The following is a 20513-nucleotide window of genomic DNA, read 5'->3' as shown; positions in this document are numbered from 1 at the left end:
TGTGAAAGTCACATGTTACAGTGGTACATTATTCTTTTTGCATCGTTTAAACTGAAGGGTCTTTTACATTTTAATAATTGAATAAACACGACTTTATTAGTGTTACACTGTGATAAACCGACAAATTTTTGAATTATCCTGTAATGCTGTTAAAGACTGTATTACTACTCAAAAGCGTCGTAAATAAGCTATTTCACCTGCGTATAACTTTTACTCTTTATTTTGAAAGAGCATTTCTGTTTTATTTTGAAGTGTGGTTTGACATCATTTCCGGGCGGTTTTACTTCCTGAACGTGTGGGGGACTGTGATGCTCGTCTGCGTAAATTAATTCAGTTTAACGGCATTATTTCAAAGTAAAATGGATATTATTAAAGCTGAGATCGCGAGGAAGAGGAAACTCCTGGAAGAAAAAAAACTTGTTGATGTGAGTATATCGATGCCATTCGCTTTGCTAACAAGTTAGCGTTTGTGCAAAAATGCTCACGTAACAATAATAACTGTAATTCGTATTAACTTGTGTGCTGTGTTTATACACTTAAACAGAGACCATTACGTATCTGTGGTGTGAAATAATCCGGTTGAACCTCTACACTAAACAACCTAGAACTGTTAGCCTACCTATGCTAGTGCATGCTAAAAACATTAGCGTTAGACGAAAAGGTGTTTTCTCTTTTCATTGACGTTGATAATGAGCTTCGTGTTTTTAAAGCACTAAGTGTTTTATATTGCTTTGAAGTTTTTCTCCCGTAGTATTCTACCTAAATATATACGACGACCCTATCAAGTTTGTGACACGTGTAATGGTCATTTTCTGTTTTGCAGGACTCCAAAAAGTGCTTCAAAAGGTCTGATCTCGCACAGAAGGAGCGTGAAGATTACTTGATAAGATCTGGCTATAAGGTTTGTGTCCAGGACCCTGACAAATTAATTCATTTTTGAGTCGACTGTTTCACACTGTACATTAAAGGTCATACATAAACAACTTCCTATTTAGTTGTGACTCTTTTCACTGTGCTATTTCTCTTCAAATTGCCTCTGCTGCCTGTATCTGTAGGTACAGCGAGAGCCTTCTCACTGCCAGGTATGGGATGCCCAGTGACAATTGCGGCAGGATGCATGTACATAGATACCTCAAAAGCTTCCGCCTCCTTGCTATCAATTGCAAAAATGCACTTGTTCAGGCTGCGACCAGCAGCCTTAGGTATTTTCTTGGAAGTTATTGAAGCAATATAAACCTAGAATAAGTGAAATATCCTGTATAATGTTTTGAACTACTGAATTTACAAAACACGAGTACAAGGATTGGAAGCTTTATCTTTCCATTCAATCCAATTTGAGCATGGAATGTTGAACCTAAATATAAGATTTTGCTCCTTTTGATTTGCAATGTGTGACGTTACTTATTTCATGCCATCTTTCCAGATAGCTTTTAATTTCTTTGAAAATGTCTGTTTTCTAGAGTGTGTTTCTGCTTTACTTTTCATGGTGTCTACATTCAAAGCATTGTTCTGGTACGCTCATGTTTCTCTTAGATTGTGTTATTGAAAGCATAATCTAAAAGAGCAGAGATGCATGCTTATTTTATGGCATGGTCATTTCTTTTATTCCAAAATTAGTAACTGAGTCAAAAGACGTGTGCAGCTGGTCCAACAAAATAAAACGGGAGACACATGACATTTTATTTGTAAGTTTTGTTTTTCACAAGCCTGTGTTTAGTGTTGGATCACACCTACATTATGATGCCACGAGGTTGATGTCATTTTATGGATCACTCCTTTATCCTGCAATTTATTTTCAACAATCTCAAGGCTATTTAATCATAATGCCTGGAAGTTTAATGTGTTTCTCTGAATTTCAATTTTAGATCGATAAGGAGGAGGAAGATGAACCGTCCTCATCAGCCAATCCCGTGCTGGAACTGGAACTCACAGAAGAAAAGCTGCCAATGACTCTATCACGACAGGAGGTGAGGTGACATCTACAGTCCGTCATTGTTGGACGCAGTGAGACGTAATGATGCCCCACAGTTTTATTTCAGATTGACGTCTCTTTATCCTCGGGTTGCACAAGTTCTGTCCAATGCATGTTCATCATAAAGATCCTTTTAAATTAGGCATAGGAATTAAAATCACCTCACCCACACATTGTGTGTAGTGACTCTTGACTGGCCATTGACTGACATCTCAGAAGTGCTATTGTTCCATGACGTTATGTGTCTCTGTGCTATTTGCCATGACTGGAATTCACAGGAATCTTCTTAACGCTTCAAGCGATCTCTAAAACTGATCAACTGAGTTTAAACTACTAAAATATTTTATCAAGTCTAAAGGGCTCAAGTGTGTGCTACATTCAATGTATGTCCTTTGTAGGCAATTCGGCGGCTGAGAGAAAGAGGTGAACCCATCCGACTGTTTGGAGAATCAGACTACGATGCCTTTCAGAGGCTGAGAAAAATTGAGATTTTAACCCCTGAAGTGAACAAGGTAAGTCTCTATGGAATGGTTGTCTGTCCTCTGAGCATCAACTGTTTAGCACAACCGATAATATCCTCAAACCATGCAAAGGCTGGACGCCTTGGAGCTCTTTCACATGCAGCAGACTTAATTTGAGTGCTGTCATGACAGCGATTATTTAAACTTTATGTTTAGTTGTCATGTTGATGCAAAAGGTAGGATTTTGAAACAGGGCGTCCAAAGCCCCGCCCCCAGCCAATTCACCTCCCAACACGCCATGTCAATGACTGACTTAACAGTTTGCTTTGTAAAAACACTAGCTGTAAACATCTATTTGTTCAAAAATAACTTTCTATAAAGACAAACATCTGAGTCAAATAAGAAGCGTTAAATGAGATGAACTCAGTAGCTGTTGCCACAATAACACTTTCAGATGCAGAGGTCTCCTGTGCAGTACTTTTACTGGACTGAACCTTATTACTAAAAGAAAAAAACCAACATATTTTTATGATTCTTTCCCTTATGACAAGCTAAGGTTGTTCACCTCTTTTCTATATTTATGCAAGATAAGCATACAATTGTATCAGCTGTTAATTTGTTTTCTGAACGCTCACACATTTAAACATTCATTCATTCGAACAAAATATATCTGAAGTCTTAAATAAATAAATAGAACCACGTGAATTTTGATCCCTGTTCAACTATTTTGCTCGCATTCAGTTGCTGTGTGCCGTGCAGCCAACTCCGATGCTCTCAAGCGCACCTCGCTGTACAGCAGTGGAGAGCCGAGCTTAGTGCCAAAAGATACGCCCCAAATAATCCTGCGATTAAAAAGCTAAGATTGTTTAAAGTTTGGAACTTATCTGCAGTTTCCTCCTGTCATCAGCATCAGAGATCCCATCAATCACAGAGCTTCCATGCTGTGTGGCGACTCGCATGATGTGGATAACCGTGAGATTACACCAGTAAACTAATGTGGCGCCAAGCTATTGCTGCAAATGGGTTGAGAATCAGCACATTTCGATCATATACAGCGACATTTTAAAAGAAACACCCCTTTCAGCCGACTGATCTGCTAAACATGAAGGAATTGTTCGTGAAAGAAAGCAGGCTAATATGACTCTCTGATATTCACGAGTATCGGTATCGGTCAATACCCAAAGCTAAGGTATCGGTATCGGGACCATAACAGTGACATCGGTCGTCCCTAGTTACTTAAGGCTGTATCTTGTGCCTTGTTAAGGGTTGAATGAATGAACCGCGGCATGTGTGTGCAGGGCTTGAGGAACGACCTGAAGGCTGCCATGGACAAAATCGACCAGCAGTATCTGAATGAAATAGTCGGCGGAACAGAACCCGGGGAGGTTGACACCCAGCATGATCTGAAAGTGCACGAAGAAAACACGACCATCGAGGAGCTCGAGGTAAATTGATGCTGTAGTTTCACGCCTTATAGGCAACATTTGGACCTGCGGTTCTGATGATTGTCTCTCAGGCGCTTGGCAAAAATCTGGGCAGAGGAGACGACCACGGAGACATGGATGTCATTGATAAGTTTTTGAGGGTAAGACTTTTGATGTGTTTATTTCTGTGCCTTCCTGGGTTGGAATGAAATTTGCTACAGTGACTTCATTCTAGATGTGAAACCCTCCTGTCTCCTTGTTGATGCTTTTGCAAATGTGCCACTTGAGGGCATCGATGAAATGTTATCTTACATGCAGCAGTGACAAAAGGTGGTTTTAAAATGGAGTTTGCTACGGATTAAGTGTAAAATTACGATTCACTTTTCTTCTTTTGTTTCCACACATCAAAGTGTTTCTTTCAACGCCACAGTTTGCTTGTATATTTCAGTTCCTTCTCGGAGTTTGGGCCAAAGATCTGAACAGCAGGGAAGACCATGTGAAACGCAGCGTCCAGGGAAAGCTGGCCAGCGCAACACACTCTCAGACCGAGTCTTACCTCAAACCTTTGTTCCGGAAGCTCAGGAAGAAGGTAGAAATCCAAAGATAGAACCACGTCTTTCAACTCTAATAAACTCGGATTCTTCCAGACATTATCAGCAGACATCAAAGAGTCCATCACCGATATCATCAAGTTCATGTTGGAGAGGGAATATGTGAAGGTTTGTTACGTCTTTTGTGCAGTCAGTGTACATGTGTTTAACACAGTGCTGCTTGTTTGCCAGGCCAATGATGCGTACCTGCAGATGGCGATCGGAAACGCTCCCTGGCCCATCGGCGTGACCATGGTCGGCATTCACGCCCGTACAGGTCGAGAAAAGATCTTCTCGAAACACGTGGCTCACGTTCTGAACGATGAGACGCAGAGGAAGTACATTCAGGTGAGGTTCAAATATTCCATTCAGCACTGTAAGTTGTTTAAGGTGACAAGGTCGTGTCTCCTTGCAGGGATTGAAGAGACTCATGACCATCTGCCAGAAACACTTCACCACCGTCCCGTCCAAGTGTGTGGAATACAACGCTCTGTGATGCTCACCATGACCGGCAACGTGTTACTAAAGGAGTGGAGGACAACTGCAACATGACAGCAACATTAGCTGCTCAAGTTTTTCATGATGATGAGTCAGTGTTTTTGTAAGTTTTATTACATAACCATGATGTTCTCCTGTCATTAAAATTCTTTTTTTTAATTCATTTTCTTCTTTTCACTCCTCTGGAATAAATTATTCACTCCGGGAAGATATTTTGCCTCTTTCATGACGCAATGTTCTTTAAAAAAAACACATCCTTCAACAGGAGAAGACTGCAATCACACACAGTTAATAGAATCATCCAGAAAATTGATTCAAAACAATACAGTGGCGCTCGGTTGCTACTAGTAACCTCTCCCAGATTTTCTAAGATGCGACGTCATTCTTGACCTTATAACACACACTGTGTTACCATGGCGATTCGACAAGCTCTTTATGTCAGAACCACCACGTCATTGGTCGGCAGGAGTTCGTCACGACTCCGCTGGACAGTTGGATACTTCACCACCCTCAAATGGAGTTTGTTTGTTTTGTTTTTTTAACACAAAACTCTTGAACTCACTGAACCTGGGGTCCTGGTGTGTCTCCCCCCCACAGCACTGATGGTGCTGCCCTTGAGATATCAAGAGTATGTTGGCTCTGCTCCAGTGTGCTCTGTTGCTTCACAGTGTTGGCTCTGACATTTACTCAGTCAAGGTCTCAAAAGCGACTGCGTGAAGCGTATCAGGACTTCTTTACTTGTTTAACCACGTCAGATGCTTTGGGATTTCATCAGCAGAGGAATGCTGCACACAGAGAGAGGAGTCTTTTTGAAGCACATACCCAGACCTGACTGCTCTTCAGCAGGGCCTTATAATCCAAGGCCGACAGAGGAACCCACTTTACATTTTAAAATAGAAATGAGCTCAATATGGCAGATACAGAGAACAAATCAAAGCATGGAGGGCAGTAGTAGAAATCCAGTGCTGCTCCTGCACTATAACAAACATGGTGGCCCACAGACATAGACATTTAAAGAGGGTGTTGCCTTTCTTAGCTGGAGATTCCATGAGGTTGTTCAGTTCAGGATTTAACATCAAGTCTCCCTCACTGGTGACCTCCTCTGCTCATATGCAGATTTGGACATGTGATCTATCCGCTGAGCTCCATGAACAGGAGTCATGGATGGATGGTTAGTATCTCTAATGGCAACAGCGTTCTTTAGCATGGAGTGAGTTGGTCTTGAGCAGTGGTGAGCAAGTACATTTCCTAAGGTTCCAGGATATATATTGGGTGAGAGGGGCGTCAAACCCAAAGAAAGAAGTGTAAGAGAAAATTTTAAATAAAAACCATGTGCGATTATGAAATTACTAAGGGTGGGATTCGATTACAAAAATTAAACTAGGTAATTAGAGAATTTGTGATTAATCTCAATTTATCGCAGTTTAATGGTACAAGAATATTTGCAACAAGGAGCCACATTTTTCAATTTGAATGAATTTGAATCAAATGATACATACATTTAAACAACAAAATATTGTTTATTTTGCATCAGTTTGACAGTTTGGTGTCTATATTCAAGTTTTTATATCACCTGATTTAAACTAAAGCTCTTTTAATGTCTTGAAAATATGTGTATAAGAATTTCAAGTCCATTCAGAGTAGTGGAAACCCTGGCCATTGTGTAGCGAAAAACATCCCTGAACCAAAGCAAACAGGTTGCTTTTGTTTGCTTTGGTTCAGGGATGATTCCTCCATGTTTGTTGTTGTTGTTCTCATCCTAGCTGCGACGTGTCTTGTGCATCTGTGTGATCAGTGGACCAGGAACTCCTGCACTGACAAAGGTTCCCTGTCAGCTTCGCTCCAGTTCATCCCACGTCTCACAGTTGAGGAGGCTGTGGACCAGCCTGATCTCTTCTCTGTCTCCTGGAGGAGGCTCTGTCCACTTCCTCCAGCAGAGTTCGCGGTTAGAGGTCAGCTCTGAGCTGTAATTAGACCTTCCATTTTCTTTTCATCCGGACTGGCAGGACAGGATGATGGTTGCCAGGCACCTGAGCTGGAGGTGAAAACCAATTATCTGAGGACAAATGGCAGCAGCTCCAGTGTTAGTCACCTCTGCTCTTCTACAGAGCATTTCTGGACCAAGACACTCGAGGATGAGAAGACAAGCTACACTAGACACCCGTACTTCCATTTGGAGTTTGAAAATTTCACCAAACTCCAGGCCCGCGGGCCACCTCCAGCCCGCTATATAACTCCACATGGCCTGCCACTTACTTGTGGATCATTGTTGTTCTGCAGGGTTGACGCTCTCACACTCTAAGTCCCATGATGCATGCAACACTAAAGATATTTCCCTTTCAAGATCAGTTCACGCCGCCCCATCTTGTCGGTTACTAGTTGTGAGGCTTCTGTTCAACATGTCATCAGCTGTCGCCATGGTAAAGTGTCTCCATGGCAGGGAGGAGAAGAAGAAAGGAGCGTCCTCAGGTAGATAGAGACCCCTAAGATATTGACATGCAAGTATGCATCAGCAGTTCAGAGACTGCTGCTAAATCGAGTCTGGGGATAGTGAAGGTTTGTGCGATATGCTGGTGAGGATGATGAAGATGTGAGCGCACTCAATATATTGGCCTCTTAAACGGGATAACTGTGAAGGATGGTGTGCGAAGTGTGAAGGTCCAGTGAGAACATCGGAGAGTTTGATGCGCGCAATGTGTGAGGGACTTTGGTGGAGGAGTGGAGAAGGATACGCTGAGCTCCCACCATTATCTATATGCTCAGCTGTGATGTTCAGAAGCATGAGCTGGTGAAGGGCCACAAATGGCCCCCGGGCCAGACATTGGATGGGGCTTTTTTTTTTTTTTAATATTAGAAATTGTAAAGTGCAAAGCGAAACATGATCTGTGGTTATTTGTTAGTCTTTTTTTTTTTTTTTTTTTTTTTTTTTCAAAAAGTTGTTACAAGTGCGCACAGGAAAATAGAGAGGAGGGGAGGGAGGAAGCGTGAAAGAGCGAGCGTGTGAGAGCAGCAGTGAGAGCAGACTCGCCTCAGAAGTAGAGGGAGCAGGGCAAGTCTGGTTCTTGTGTCCAGGTCCGCCGGTGTGATGGTGTCCGGTGATGGAGTCGGGAGCACCGGGACTGCCGAGGAGCAGCACCAGACCCTGGTCTACGACACCGCCGTCAGCACGCTGCTGGCCGTGGCGGTCTACGTGGTGGTCAAAGTCAGTGTGGACTCGCTCAGACAGTGGCGCGCCAGGGTCTCCGTGCTCATCGTGGGGTCCGGTCCCGTGGGACTGACGGCGGCACTGGTCGCTGTCCGCTCCGGAAAGGTGCTGAAGCTGACGATAGTGGACGAGCGGTACCGGAGCTCGCTGCTCTGCAGACCGCAGCAGATCGCTCTGGACCCGCGCAGTGTCCGGTTCCTGCTGGGGCTCGGGGTGGACTTCGATAACATGGAAGGCTGCTGGCACAACGAGCACTTCTTCACCAGGATCGGAGTCTTCCAGGAGTATCTGCTCAGCATCCTGGAGCAGAAGAAGCAGGAGGTCCAGGTCAAGGTCCAGCTGGGGACCAAGGTACGTCACTCCAGAACTTCATCGACGGAAGTTGTAAAAGGGCTACAATGACTGGAATTAAAGCTCGTTGCGCAACTTTGTTTTGAATGTCGAAGGACAATAAATTGGTCTTTTGATTGGACATTTAATTAAAAAAAAAAATACAATAAAAGCAGAGAAATCAGAATCAATATTTCCAAAGTTTTATTTGCCGAATATATTAGCAATATGCAAGGAATTGTTCGTCCAATGATCGTGACTCTTTAGGAATTTCCAACGTTTGTGATGGCAAGGAGAAATAGAGATAGAAAATATGATACAAGAATTAAAGAAACATCTAATCTATTAAAAAAGAAATGTATTCAACCAAACTGAAATGGAAGACATACACATGTACATGAGAGAAAAAAAAAACAAAATAAAGCGAAACAACTGAACAAAAGTTAAAATCGAAATTTAAACAAATAAAGTTAGCGTTAACAAAACAAAACAAAACAAGACAAGACAATTCATATTATACTTGACAAATATATTTTGGTGTTCCCTGAATGCCACACGAGCAGCATGAGTACAGTCCGTTCCCCTCACACGACTCAGAACAAAGGAGTAACCCGCTGACACCAGCGTGACCTCCACTGGTGTCACAGCAGCTTGCGTGTAACCTCAGCTCTGTCCAAACACTGGATTCATGTTCAGTGAATATTTGTGTCATGGCAGAGAACCAACCGATTACATCAAACTCATGTTGACATTTCAACAGGTTTTCCTGACTGAACCATCCATTTTGTTGTTCAGCTGTTTTTCTCAGGCTTCTTTGAAAGCTCTATAGTTCTTAACTTCTTTCTAAAGTAGTAGTTTTTCTACTACAGACTTCCATTGCTGAATGCGGCCGTCGCCCCACAGAATGTAAACCAACACAGCTCACAGCCTTTTCATGACGGCTGTGGCGTCTCAGTTCACAGAAGACTTCCTCAGACGGATCCCCCGCGCCGAGTGGCCTCGTGTGATCGTGGTGGCGGACGGCTCGTGTGGAGACTCCTGCTCGGTTTTAGGAATCAGCTCCGACTACACGGTGGAGTCCTGTCACGCCTACGGAGCCAACGCCGCCATCGAGCGTCTGGACCAGAGACAGGTGGACACACTTGCATGCGTCGCCTGAGTTAATGATCAAGCTGCTCTTGTTTGTTTTAAAAATGAAGCTGTCGAAACAGGATACGGTGCCGGACACCTCTGCGTTAGCAAGCCTCATAAAGTTCAATTGACAGCCAATAGTCACTCACAAGTTTCTTCCGTGTTTTAATAACAGTTTGTATCATTCACTGCAGTTGCAGCAGAGCACCAGACAGTTATGAGCACTATATTAATGTCAAGAGTAGACGCTGCCGTTTATGAATGAACAGCTTGTGAATGCACTGTGTGCGACCGCGCTGCTCATGCTATCAATGGAGGCCTGCAGCTACATTTGCAGATTTGAACAACGTCTCTATCTCAAAAAATATGCCCCAGTGTCTGGGGCTGCAGTTTGACCAGGCTGTGACCTTTCCCCTACTCTGCAACTCCGTCGCCAGGGCAACGCCCCCCCCCTTTCACACGGCTGTATCTTGGAAACCATAGCAGATAGAGAAAAATCGCAGAATCAAATATCCTGAGGCTTTCATCTCCAAATTTCATGAGTCTACAGGCTATGGTTTGGCCAGGATGGCAAGTTGAAAACGACTAACTTTGCCGCGATTTTCGAGCAGCAGCCACAGAGCTCCAATGCATTTTCAATATGGCAAAAACGGTTTGACCTCACGTTGGCGTCTTTCACGCTAATTGAGAAAATGCTACAATAATTCTGAGCACATTTTACGAGAGAGGACAAGTGTGACTACAAAACTGGTTATTTTCATGTTTCTGCGTCTCACCGTTTGGCAGCTATCGCAGTTTAGAAACTCGACATGACCAGATTTCGACTGCTCCACTCTAACCAGCTTTATTGCTCAAGCTAACTTTTCGATTTCTGGCAAATCTCAGGGTCTTTGAGCCCAATTTGTGGAAAAACGATACTACTTGGCTCTGATCTGTTTTTTTGGGCAACAGAGGACGAGTGCGGCTGCGTTTTGAGATTCTCACAGAGTTTCTCGGCCGAAGTTTGGGGGAGCTGCGAGCTGTTGAAGTAGAGGCAAATTTCTAAAGTGTTGAATCCTCTTCCCATTCATTTTCAATGGGAAAAATGGGTAACAATGGTTCTGGACTATCCCTGGAATTCTGGCACCAAGGTCAGATAAAAGTAATAGTACACCGTTCCCGGTCAGGCTGCACGTTTTGGCTTTCGAAACGCGTCTCTACAACAAAAGCTCCGGAAGGAGCAGCGTGACGAAAATGTAAACTAAATGGCGTGCAGAAGAACAATATTGTGAATGCAGCCAGGTGCACTGGTGACTGCAGGTGGAGGGAGTGGAAGCTCATGAGCAGGTCCACCATATGGAACCATAGTCTCTTGCTCTCTTCAGGTGCCCACCCCAGAGATCCGGGCCCACAGCCTGTACTTCGACCTGTCTGCCTACGGAGTGGAGTCGGTCCGGGAGCACAGAAACCCCACAGCCAAACCTGGATTCCACTTGAAGATCTACGGAACCTTCAGGAACCGCTACATGGCTCTGGTGTGCCGCGCCAACGACACCAAGATGGTCCGCTTCCTCAGACACACGGCCAACTCCTCGGTGAGAGCTTCTCTTCTTGCTGCCGAACACACACCTCTGTGCTGAGGCACAGTGAGTCACAACATGAGTGAGCCTCCTTCCTCGCCACCTTTCACCAAGCAGAGCCAGCGTCGTCTGGCCCTCAGCAGCGGATACATGGAGCCCAACAACAGCAAGTGTTTGACGTCAGAACGAGCGGCCGGTTTGATTTACTCTCCTGTCGAGTGTTTGTCTGATCCTGGAAGTGAGCGCAGGTTCAGATCAAGAGCGTTCTTGGAGAGCTTGTTGCTATGTGGCCGACCACTCGTGCGTTCGGTTACTTGGTAACCGACGTGAGAGTGGACGAAGGAGGGAAGAGCTGGAGAGCGCAATGATCGACGGCTGATTTAAATGTCATCCACCTTCGTATTTTCAGTCATGTGACGGCGAGTGGAAACGTACAAGATAGATTCAACAGCTGAGTGTCCTCTGGACGTCTGTCGGAATAAACCACCTGAATTCACAGTGTCCAATCGTTGATAAATCACATTTAATACTGTATTGCAAAGTTACCTCCTGCAGTTTCCTCCTGTGCATGAATACTACTACTGACACTCTGGTTCAGACCACTCGAGAGCACAGCTGCTGTGGGTTCCTTAATGTCACGACTCCTATCACCTGTGCTCCTATTGTTCCCATATACCGCTGCATTATTGCCGGTACTTTCATTTTGTAGGATACCACTTACGGCTACATGCACCACTGCCTTTAATTCTACTACTACTCATGTGAATGTACTGATACTTCTACTGCTGCCATTAATACAACTGTCATTTCTACTACCTCTACTAGAGACAGTACTTCGTCTTTGACAAGTAATACTATTGCTACTGCTGCATACGACTGCTACTATGTGTACAACTACTTCGGAAAGCTGTCATAAATTTGATGTTGGTAATTACTACTGCTACATCAACTACTATTAATACTGCTTCTTCTACTACTGCTATGTCTACTACTGCTATGTCTACTGTACTGCAACTACACAGATTACTGCCATTGCTGTTACTGTGACTAATATTGCAATGAACTCAGCCCAACAATCCTGCAACCATCTCATCCAATATCTACTCCCACTACTTACTACAATTACAAGAACTAGTAATTACATAGCTTTACTGTAATGATTGTATTATTATTGATATATTCATATTTTCCCACGATTTATCAGTAGTATCTAAGAACAGTGTTCAAATGTCCACATCTGTCACTACTAATACTCCTACTTCTTTTCCTACGATGGTTACAACCACAGTCCTGAAGCCGCGGTCTGATCTGAATCGAAGGTTTATTTATTTTATTAAACATATTTTCCTGTTCTTTCCTTACAGATTATGAAGAACGTTTTCCATCAGTCTTTCAACGCGTACAAGACGGACATCGAGCCCCGCCTCAACGACATGACTCTGTACCACATGCAGTGCAGCAGGCGACTGTTTGAGATCCAGCTGTCGCACCGTCGCGTCAGCGCCGCGTTCATCGAGGGCGACAACGTCGCAGTGACCGTGGAGGGGGAAGCGGCTCGCGTCCTCAACTTCGACACAGGTACCGCTGCTGCTTTACAGAGTTTCTTCAAGGGTTAGTTGACGAACTCAGTTACCGTTTATTCAAGGAGTTATCTACTTTTCTCAGGTCGACTTTTGAGGGCAACTCTGCCTCATTCTCACCCTCTGCTCTCTCTCCTCCAGGCTGCGGGGTGAATCTAGGAATGCGAGGGTTGGAGTCGATGGGCGCGTTCATCTACAAAACAGCCACTGCTGTGGACCAGAACGACATTTTGGATGCGCTGTCAGCCAAGATGCAGCACTCCAGACGCGTCTCGGAGGACTTCAAGAGCACAGGCCTGACTGACTCCATGTTCTCCTGAAGCTCTTGCTTCACTGGAACATTCCACTCTGCAACCGTAACTTATTTAACATGGAATTAAGGTGATGATGATGATGGTGAATGGAAATACTGGACCCGCCATAATTTCATTTTCATAACCCTTAAATTATGACTCGCAAAAACCCTTCATATTATTATTATCATTATTGTTATTATTATTACTGTTGTTGTTATTATTGGTATTTCAAAGTCGTATAGATTTAAGTTTGAACAAACAGATTCAGCGTATTTTTATTTTATTTATTTTTAATTTTTTTGTGGTGTTGCCGAGAACTGTGTTCGCTCAACTGTTTGTGTCCTTAATAAATGTCTCCCTCTAGTGGTCATAAAAAACAAGCGCCGATGAACTGTCAGCTATTGATTCATTTATTACAAAATTATTTTCATTAATCAAGGCAGTTCTTCTCAATTATTTTCTGTTGCGCCCCTGTTGCGAAGTAAACGTTTGGCACCCCCCAACTCTCCGCCGCCTCTGAAAAAGTATCATTTGTGGATAAAATGATTGTAAGTACAACACTGCATAACATTGTGTCCTTGTTAACGTTAAAGAAAAGAAAAAAAGAAAGGAATATAGATCAACTTACAATAAAGAATAACTGCATGAACAATGTTTTTGCCTGTTACAGAAAAGACTTTATTTAAGCGCATCAATTTCACTGAAATGTGGATGTGCAATTACACTTTATTCTAGTACGGCAAAAAAAAGGTATGTTCCCTGAGGTCACATGACCCCCCAGAACCCACTATTTGAGAAGGACTGAATTAAGGTAAGGTAAGGCAGTTTTTATTGTCAATTCTGCCATATGCATTACATACAGATGACTGAAATGTCATTACCCGACGACCCGTGCGGTGACATATACAACATTAAACCATGAATAAAATACAACATAAATAACATAAACAACAACAGAAACACAGGTGTCAAGTAAACAACGAGAGTGCAAATAATTAAAGTGCAACTAGGAGTGTAAGTTCAATTAATTCATTTATTATAAAAATTATGGTCCATCTAACTCTTGAAAAATCTTAAAATAAAAGTGCAAATGTATAAAAGAAAAAGAAATCTTACAATAGGAAACAGGTACAAATAATAAAGGTATAATTTCTGGGCAAATAAATGAATAAATCCTTGAATTATTAGTAAGATTTAAAAAAAACAACATAATTTTGCTGGAATGAAAAAGTAATAAATAAAATAATATTTTCGAATATATTTGTGAAAGGCCATGTAGTCTAAAATGTCTTAAATAAACCGACAGAAATACACCATGAAATATTCACAAAAAATATGCATATGAAAATGTTTGCAAGTGTAGAATTTAAACGGCAAGGACAAAAATGTACCATCAGTCAGTTCGCAAAAGGTGTTTAGCATTGGGCTAGTTTGAAATGAATAACTGAAAGACATAGAAAAGGTCCTTCTGGAACATTTACTTTCAATATAACAGAGAAAACGAATGGTACATTACCACACATTGTCAATGACATATTTCACGCTGACATCATGAGGGCCTTATAGTTGAGGGCCACTTGTGGCCCCCGGGTCACACTTGCCCTTGTCTGCATCATGCGTGACACGTTCCATGAAGAGTTGAATGAAGTTGCTGGGCAGAGAAGGCATCAAGGAGGATCAACGCTCATGTCAGGTGTGTTGTCGAGGTTGGACCCGGCAGCCCTTGATATGAACATATGAAGAAGAAGGAGAAGTGCCAATGCAATGACTTCAATTCTCAGTCAGAGCTGCACAGTCTGTATCTGTAGCATCTCAAACCAACCCACAAATGCCTGGTGGAATACGACTTGACAAGATGTGAGGGCTGATGCGTCCTGAGCTGACGTCAATAGAGGTGGGCGACTCTGGGTTCTATTGAGCAGCCTGCTGCCGCACACGTGCCACGCTCTCAGACTCTGCAGCGTCTCATTAAAAACACTCAGCCGTCTGCAGCCGTGCCCTCCAAGGTCAAGAGTCTGGACCTCTGAACCGGGCCGCGCTGTAGTACAAGGCCTCTCATTAGATTAGACACAATAATGAGAAAATCTTTTATCTTTGCATATAATTAACGCTGGACGAAGGACAACTTAATCAATGATGTGGAATGACAGGTTCGTAAATGAATTAGACCCTCCAGTGGGGACCTGGATGTGATCGATGGGATGGGTCGTCGTCATGGCAACGGGAGGCCGCCACTCCACAACAAAGATAAAACTTAATCTGATGATATTGTTGCGTTTGAACTTCTACTATCAGCTCTTCTCTAAAGTGAAAAAAAGGAGAAACTGAGAGCCTCAGTGGGTTCTTGGTTCAATATGACTTTTGACCACAGGGAGGCAGTGTTGGCTTTGTGAACGGCCTCAGATCGCGTCTGCTCGCTCTTAAAAAGTTAAGAAACGACTGAAAAATAACTCCTGATATTTGGATTATTTCGCGTATTAACAGATATAAATCGGATTGAATAACAACCTGTACACGTTCGATCTTCAAAATAGCTTGTGACAAAAAAACGAAATATCGCAGATAAAATAATAATAATGTGATATTTAAATGCTCTTTTCACAGAAAATATTTGAAAAATGGTGCAGTCATAATGTTACGGCATGCTTAAAGTGATTATTTTAGATGCCACGGATCATTTGTACTTGCAGGTCTCCGATTTCCTCTCACGCGCCACACACGTTTATTGATGTCCGTCTCCACAGCGATGACGTCACAAAGATAAAGCTCACAAAGCGGATCACGTCCGTCACCATCCTGAAACTTGCCAGGCTGAATGTGAAACGGACAAAGCGGCTGACGCGTGGAGGTCAGAGTGGCTCCTCATTCTTCTCCTCTCTTTCAGGAGAAAAGGAGGCACGTGAGCGCCACGTCGTATTGACGAGCCTTCAGCTTCAGTCTGACACGCAGACAGGAAGTCACTGTCACATGACTCCGATATCGGCACCTTGTCTGACTGCAGAGGGGCCACTGGTGTTTGCGGCCACCACGTCGGGTCACTCGTGCTCCGACTGAGCGGGAGACGCTGGAAAAAAGGCTTTTTTTAGGCTCGTCATGTTATTGTCTGCATTGAGACTTTATTTATAACGATTAAATGAAAGTATATTCACTATTATTCTCACAATTAAATTTAGATTAGTTCGGAAATATTAAGATTCATTGAAACAAAGCTTCTTTTTTTTTTTACTTTTAAATCTATTCAACTCTTAGTGTCAAAACAGTTTTTATACTTAAAGCCAAAACAAATATATTTTTCAAATCTACTGGAGGCAGATAATACTGCTGACGACTCTTATATCACCACTGTCTTTTTTTATTTTTTATTTTTTAATGTCTGAAGCACACTTTTATTTGTAAGAGTAAGAGAACAAATGTTTTTTTCTTGGACATATTCCCCAAACTTCACAGCAACAATTGACTCCTCTGATCTGACGTCATCATCCATCTGCGAGCATAAATCACATGATAAGCAAGTGGTTTCAAGCTCACTCAGACAAGGGGCCAAAATCGCACAGACAGTCCAAGAGGTGAGGTGAAGAGCATGTAGACTGACTGAATAACAGGCGCCTCAGATTGCCTGAACAGAATGAGATATTCGTCTCCCTAAATAAAGCACAAACTATTCCACCTTTGACCTAAAGCTGCATGGATTTGTTGAGATTTGTAGAGCCTTTCTGCCTATGACTTTTCTGCGAACAAAACTAACACAAACTAGCAAATGTAGGTGTAAAGGGGAAATGAGCCGCTTCTTAGAAACGGTATCTTTCACAGGCCCAAAGAGAGATCAGCTTCACTAAGAGAACTAAGAGTTTGGTTTCGTGAACTGAAGGACTAGCGTCCAAAAACCATCGGCTGGGTTTCCCTCTGTCCTATCACGTTCTCACCCCATTTCCCTAAACTGTCACCCATAATAATTGGGCCTCTCTGTCACGACAAACATCAGGCCTGCTGTTTCGAACGGAAACTTCCAAGTTTCTTTCCCGGCCCTTTATCTTCTCTTCCCCATCCTCCTCCCTCTCTTATGCAGAGGTAATCATCTCTCCAGATAGAACTCCTCCTCCTCCTCCCGCGGACGTCCTCCTCTTCCTCCCCCTCATCGGTGTGTGTGTGTGTGCGCGCGCTCTCCGGGATGCCGCGCGCCGTGTGACAGTGGTAGCCTCGGGGCCAGGTTGCTGTTGACAGAGACGAGGGTCTCTGATTTGAGGAGAGCCGTCACACCAGCGACTGCAGCTGCCTCCCCAAGTGACACCTCCCTGTTAGTGGGGGAGATGCGGACACATGTGTCAGGGTGTATGTGTGTGGTGGCAGGGCTGATGGACTGACTGGCTGCCTACGACGCTCGGGACAAACAGGAAAAGTTTCCGTGACGAGATGACAGGCCTTCACGTCTAACTGGGCTCCTGTTGGGCAGAGTGCAGGAGAGGTGAAGGCGGAAATGGAAATATATAGCAGGCGTAAAGCCAGCGGAGGTATAGAGCAAGCAGCTCTAATGGTGCATACACGAGGAGGTTTGCACAAGTGTCTGCAGCTATCGCCGGCCGCCTGGATCACCATCCCGCCCGATCTAATTTCATTAATGTGAGCCGCTGTCCATCCACTGACGGCTTAAGAGCCATTATTTGTGGGTCCCTTCAAATAAAGGCTGGGCGGCAAATTGCCGTCGCTGGAAATCGAGATATAAACGTCACCCTGCATTACTGTATAATATCTTCCCCTTTAATTAACTGAAAGCCATGCTGACATTTATTGGATTGCAAGTTACTTGTTAATGGCAATAAATTGCGAAACAAAAAAAGAATCATTGCTTATTTTACATCAATAATTTGTGGACCTTTCGCTAATGATTATTCATTACTTGCCTGTGGGGAGTTTCATGTTTGGTGAGCTAAAGTGAATGAGGAACGTGGAGATTTAAGTGGGCAGCTCTGACTTAGTGCTACGTCTTCGACGGCATGCGTGGGACGCTGTGCTCTGCTGCTGGTCAGTCAGCTTTTTATGACCGCACATGTATATGACTGTTTTTTATGAGCCGTCTTTGTGAGGCTCAAGTGACCTGTAACCCCAAAGTGACCTGTCACCTCTAAAGATAAACATTTTGTGAAGGAGGTTGAGCGCAATTTTTAACTTGAGCTGCCTCTGACGTTCAGTTAAATCGAAACCTCAAACGGTCAAAACACTTTTGAGTTTTGAAGTTTCAGAAATGTGATGCAATTGTATAGTACAAAAGTATGAACTATTATTGACCATGTGAAATTCAGTTCAAGAAACTGCTCTCCTCAGTTATTGAATGCTTCCTTCGCACCTTACAGCAGATGAGCTCAGAGCAACACTTGAAAAGAAGCTGTTTGTTCAATTGCAATTTGAATTCTAAATATAAATCTGTTTTTATTTTTATGCTTTTCCCCCATTCTATATATATATATATATATATATATATATATATATATATATATATATATATATATATATATATAAAAGTGTCTTAACATGGTTTATTTATTTATTCTTTTTATTTTATTCACCTGTTAAAAAGATCTTCCAATTTTGCCAATTTAAACTGAGAATCTTTTAGGAAATCAAACAATATATAATCAAATGACATATTTTAAAGGATTTGCAATTGTCAGTTCAAGAGGCGTTTGATCTACGGTGGCCTGTAGTGGACAAAAAGAAGGACAAATATTGACAGAAGTCAAAGAAAGTTATATTTTACTTAAAATATTTCACAAATCTAAAGTAAAACCTATTATAACCATCATCCTTACCACTTCTCAAAAGTCACTTTCGCTAACAGTCTTTGTCCGCCCCACTTCTCAAAACAAACCGACGTCCTTGGCCCCATTGCATTCTGTGATCACATGCTTCGATGTTTAACACAAACAAAAATTCAGGGTTGAAGGTTTGTCCACCTGACTCCAGTAGCTGGACATGACTTTGAGTGACATAATCTTCCAGTGCAGATATACGGCGCTTACTTCTCTCATGCGCCTCCCCCCCACCTGCCCCTCCTATGCGTCCGTCACTCAGTCTCTACCAGCTTGCTATTTGGGAGAACATATTCCGTGTCGTGGCGGGCACCCGTCACAGGGGCGGGTGGTCCTCATCAGGCGCTGCCACTTGGCTGGTGCTGGCGTTGATCTGGCGTGGAAGCCACGAAGATCTGACAGCCCTGCCAGACAAAATCAGAGCCGTCTGATGGCAGGCACCCCCTCGCTCTCAGCGCGCACAAACACATTCACAAAGTCAAAAAGAGCAGTGGGTCAGAGTGTATGCATGCAGCACGGGCCTGTCAGGGTGGATCTAGGCGACGCGGCTCCTCGCGGAGCGAGAGACTGGGCAGAATCAGAATGGGATGTGAAGGGAGGAGGGGGGTAAATGGGGGACATCAGGCAGACAAAAACACAGTTTAAATGATAGGACATGAGCTGGAGAGCCAGTTCTCAGTCTGATGACCCCTCCACTCGTGTGCACACTCACTTTACTTCAATCTCTCTGTGCTGGCTTTCTGCCCCTGGGTGTTTGCCCGGATGAGTCTTACTTCTGCCCCGTCGGTTGTCTATGACCAGAGACAGGCTCTGAGAAAGACGTCCCTCTGCACCGACATCACGCCGTGTCTCTCACGCGCTTGTCTCCGATGCCTCTTACTCATCCTTTCTGATGCCTCCCATCAAGTCACCAATGAGCAACTGTGACAGGGAGCAAGAGAGACAGAAAGGCACGAGGAGAGAGGGGCAAATGGGGCGGAGGGGGGGGCATTAAAGAGCTGTTTATTTTGCAAGGCTGACAGAAAAGTATGTGAATTGCTGAGTGGGGATCATATTGAGCAACATCCACTGTGACTTTTTAGGGGGAAAACAATCAGCTTTGGTAAACTTGGAGTGACTTTGGAATAATATGAACCCTACGCTGTGGGATGTGACGTGACAATTTCACATCAGCAAATTCAGAGATGGAGTCTTCTATGGCCAGTCGATGGGAGGTACAGTAAACCCTCGATTACCGCTGAGGTACCAGGACCCGCCTCCCACCACTTTCCATCCATTAAAGCAGCACTACGTAGGATTTTCACACCATTTTTTCCCTTAATATCTTATGTGATGATTGGTTTCATATTACCCTCTTGCTATTATTATAGCGAACCTCTAGAGAACGTACTGTATGTTGTCAATGCTGTAACCAACTGCTTTACGGCAGAGGGGCGGAGACAAGCTCCTCTTCGTTCTTGCCGCTGTGATAGCTCGTATTGGTCAAACCAGGAAGAGGAAACTGGCCGAACAGTAGCCTGAACATAGGAGTTGCATTCACACCTTGGCGGGAAAAGTATTTTCCACATGCTAACAAAGGTAGCAACTACATTAGCAGTGTTGACACACTGACCAATTTGCACAAGTGTAACCTCTTGGATCAGAGCTGTCTCTCAGTGGATCC

The 20513-nt window shown here is 43.5% G+C and overlaps 2 protein-coding genes across 3 annotated transcripts; both read left to right on the top strand.

Annotated features, from left to right (window-relative positions):
• Nucleotides 1-139: 139 nt before the first annotated feature.
• On the top strand, nucleotides 140-5145 carry prpf18 (PRP18 pre-mRNA processing factor 18 homolog (yeast)). 2 transcript variants are annotated; one of them, XM_053885269.1, is made up of 11 exons: nucleotides 140-425; nucleotides 824-901; nucleotides 1056-1082; nucleotides 1866-1967; nucleotides 2371-2484; nucleotides 3732-3878; nucleotides 3950-4018; nucleotides 4306-4446; nucleotides 4505-4576; nucleotides 4640-4795; nucleotides 4863-5145. In XM_053885269.1, exons 1-11 carry the CDS (start codon nucleotides 360-362, stop codon nucleotides 4941-4943), a joined length of 1053 nt encoding a protein of 350 aa, XP_053741244.1. In that variant the 5' UTR covers nucleotides 140-359; the 3' UTR covers nucleotides 4944-5145. The 2 variants fall into 2 exon arrangements, with proteins under 2 accessions (XP_053741244.1, XP_053741245.1); XM_053885270.1 differs by lacking the exon at nucleotides 1056-1082.
• A 2824-nt stretch (nucleotides 5146-7969) lies between these two features.
• Nucleotides 7970-13684, top strand: si:dkey-234i14.6 (uncharacterized). The gene is made up of 5 exons (XM_053885938.1): nucleotides 7970-8501; nucleotides 9436-9612; nucleotides 10976-11185; nucleotides 12535-12748; nucleotides 12892-13684. The coding sequence occupies exons 1-5, from the start codon at nucleotides 8031-8033 to the stop codon at nucleotides 13068-13070; spliced, it is 1251 nt and encodes a 416-aa protein (XP_053741913.1). The 5' UTR covers nucleotides 7970-8030; the 3' UTR covers nucleotides 13071-13684.
• Nucleotides 13685-20513: the final 6829 nt, after the last annotated feature.

The sequence above is a fragment of the Synchiropus splendidus genome, chromosome 14, assembly GCF_027744825.2.
Source record: "Synchiropus splendidus isolate RoL2022-P1 chromosome 14, RoL_Sspl_1.0, whole genome shotgun sequence".
Lineage (NCBI taxonomy): Eukaryota > Metazoa > Chordata > Actinopteri > Syngnathiformes > Callionymidae > Synchiropus > Synchiropus splendidus.
The sequence above is the reverse complement of the archived record's forward strand: the minus strand, read 5'-3'. Positions and strand labels throughout refer to the sequence as shown.

Bases quoted from the DNA above. Each gene is read 5' to 3' on its own strand.
- prpf18 (XM_053885269.1), top strand. From the start codon at position 360: ATGGATATTATTAAAGCTGAGATCGCGAGGAAGAGGAAACTCCTGGAA. The intron at 426-823 runs GTGAGTATATCG...TCTGTTTTGCAG, and splicing joins AAGAAAAAAAACTTGTTGAT to GACTCCAAAAAGTGCTTCAA. The intron at 1,968-2,370 runs GTGAGGTGACAT...TGTCCTTTGTAG, and splicing joins TGACTCTATCACGACAGGAG to GCAATTCGGCGGCTGAGAGA.
- si:dkey-234i14.6 (XM_053885938.1), top strand. From the start codon at position 8,031: ATGGTGTCCGGTGATGGAGTCGGGAGCACCGGGACTGCCGAGGAGCAG. The intron at 8,502-9,435 runs GTACGTCACTCC...GTGGCGTCTCAG, and splicing joins AGGTCCAGCTGGGGACCAAG to TTCACAGAAGACTTCCTCAG. The intron at 11,186-12,534 runs GTGAGAGCTTCT...CTTTCCTTACAG, and splicing joins GACACACGGCCAACTCCTCG to ATTATGAAGAACGTTTTCCA.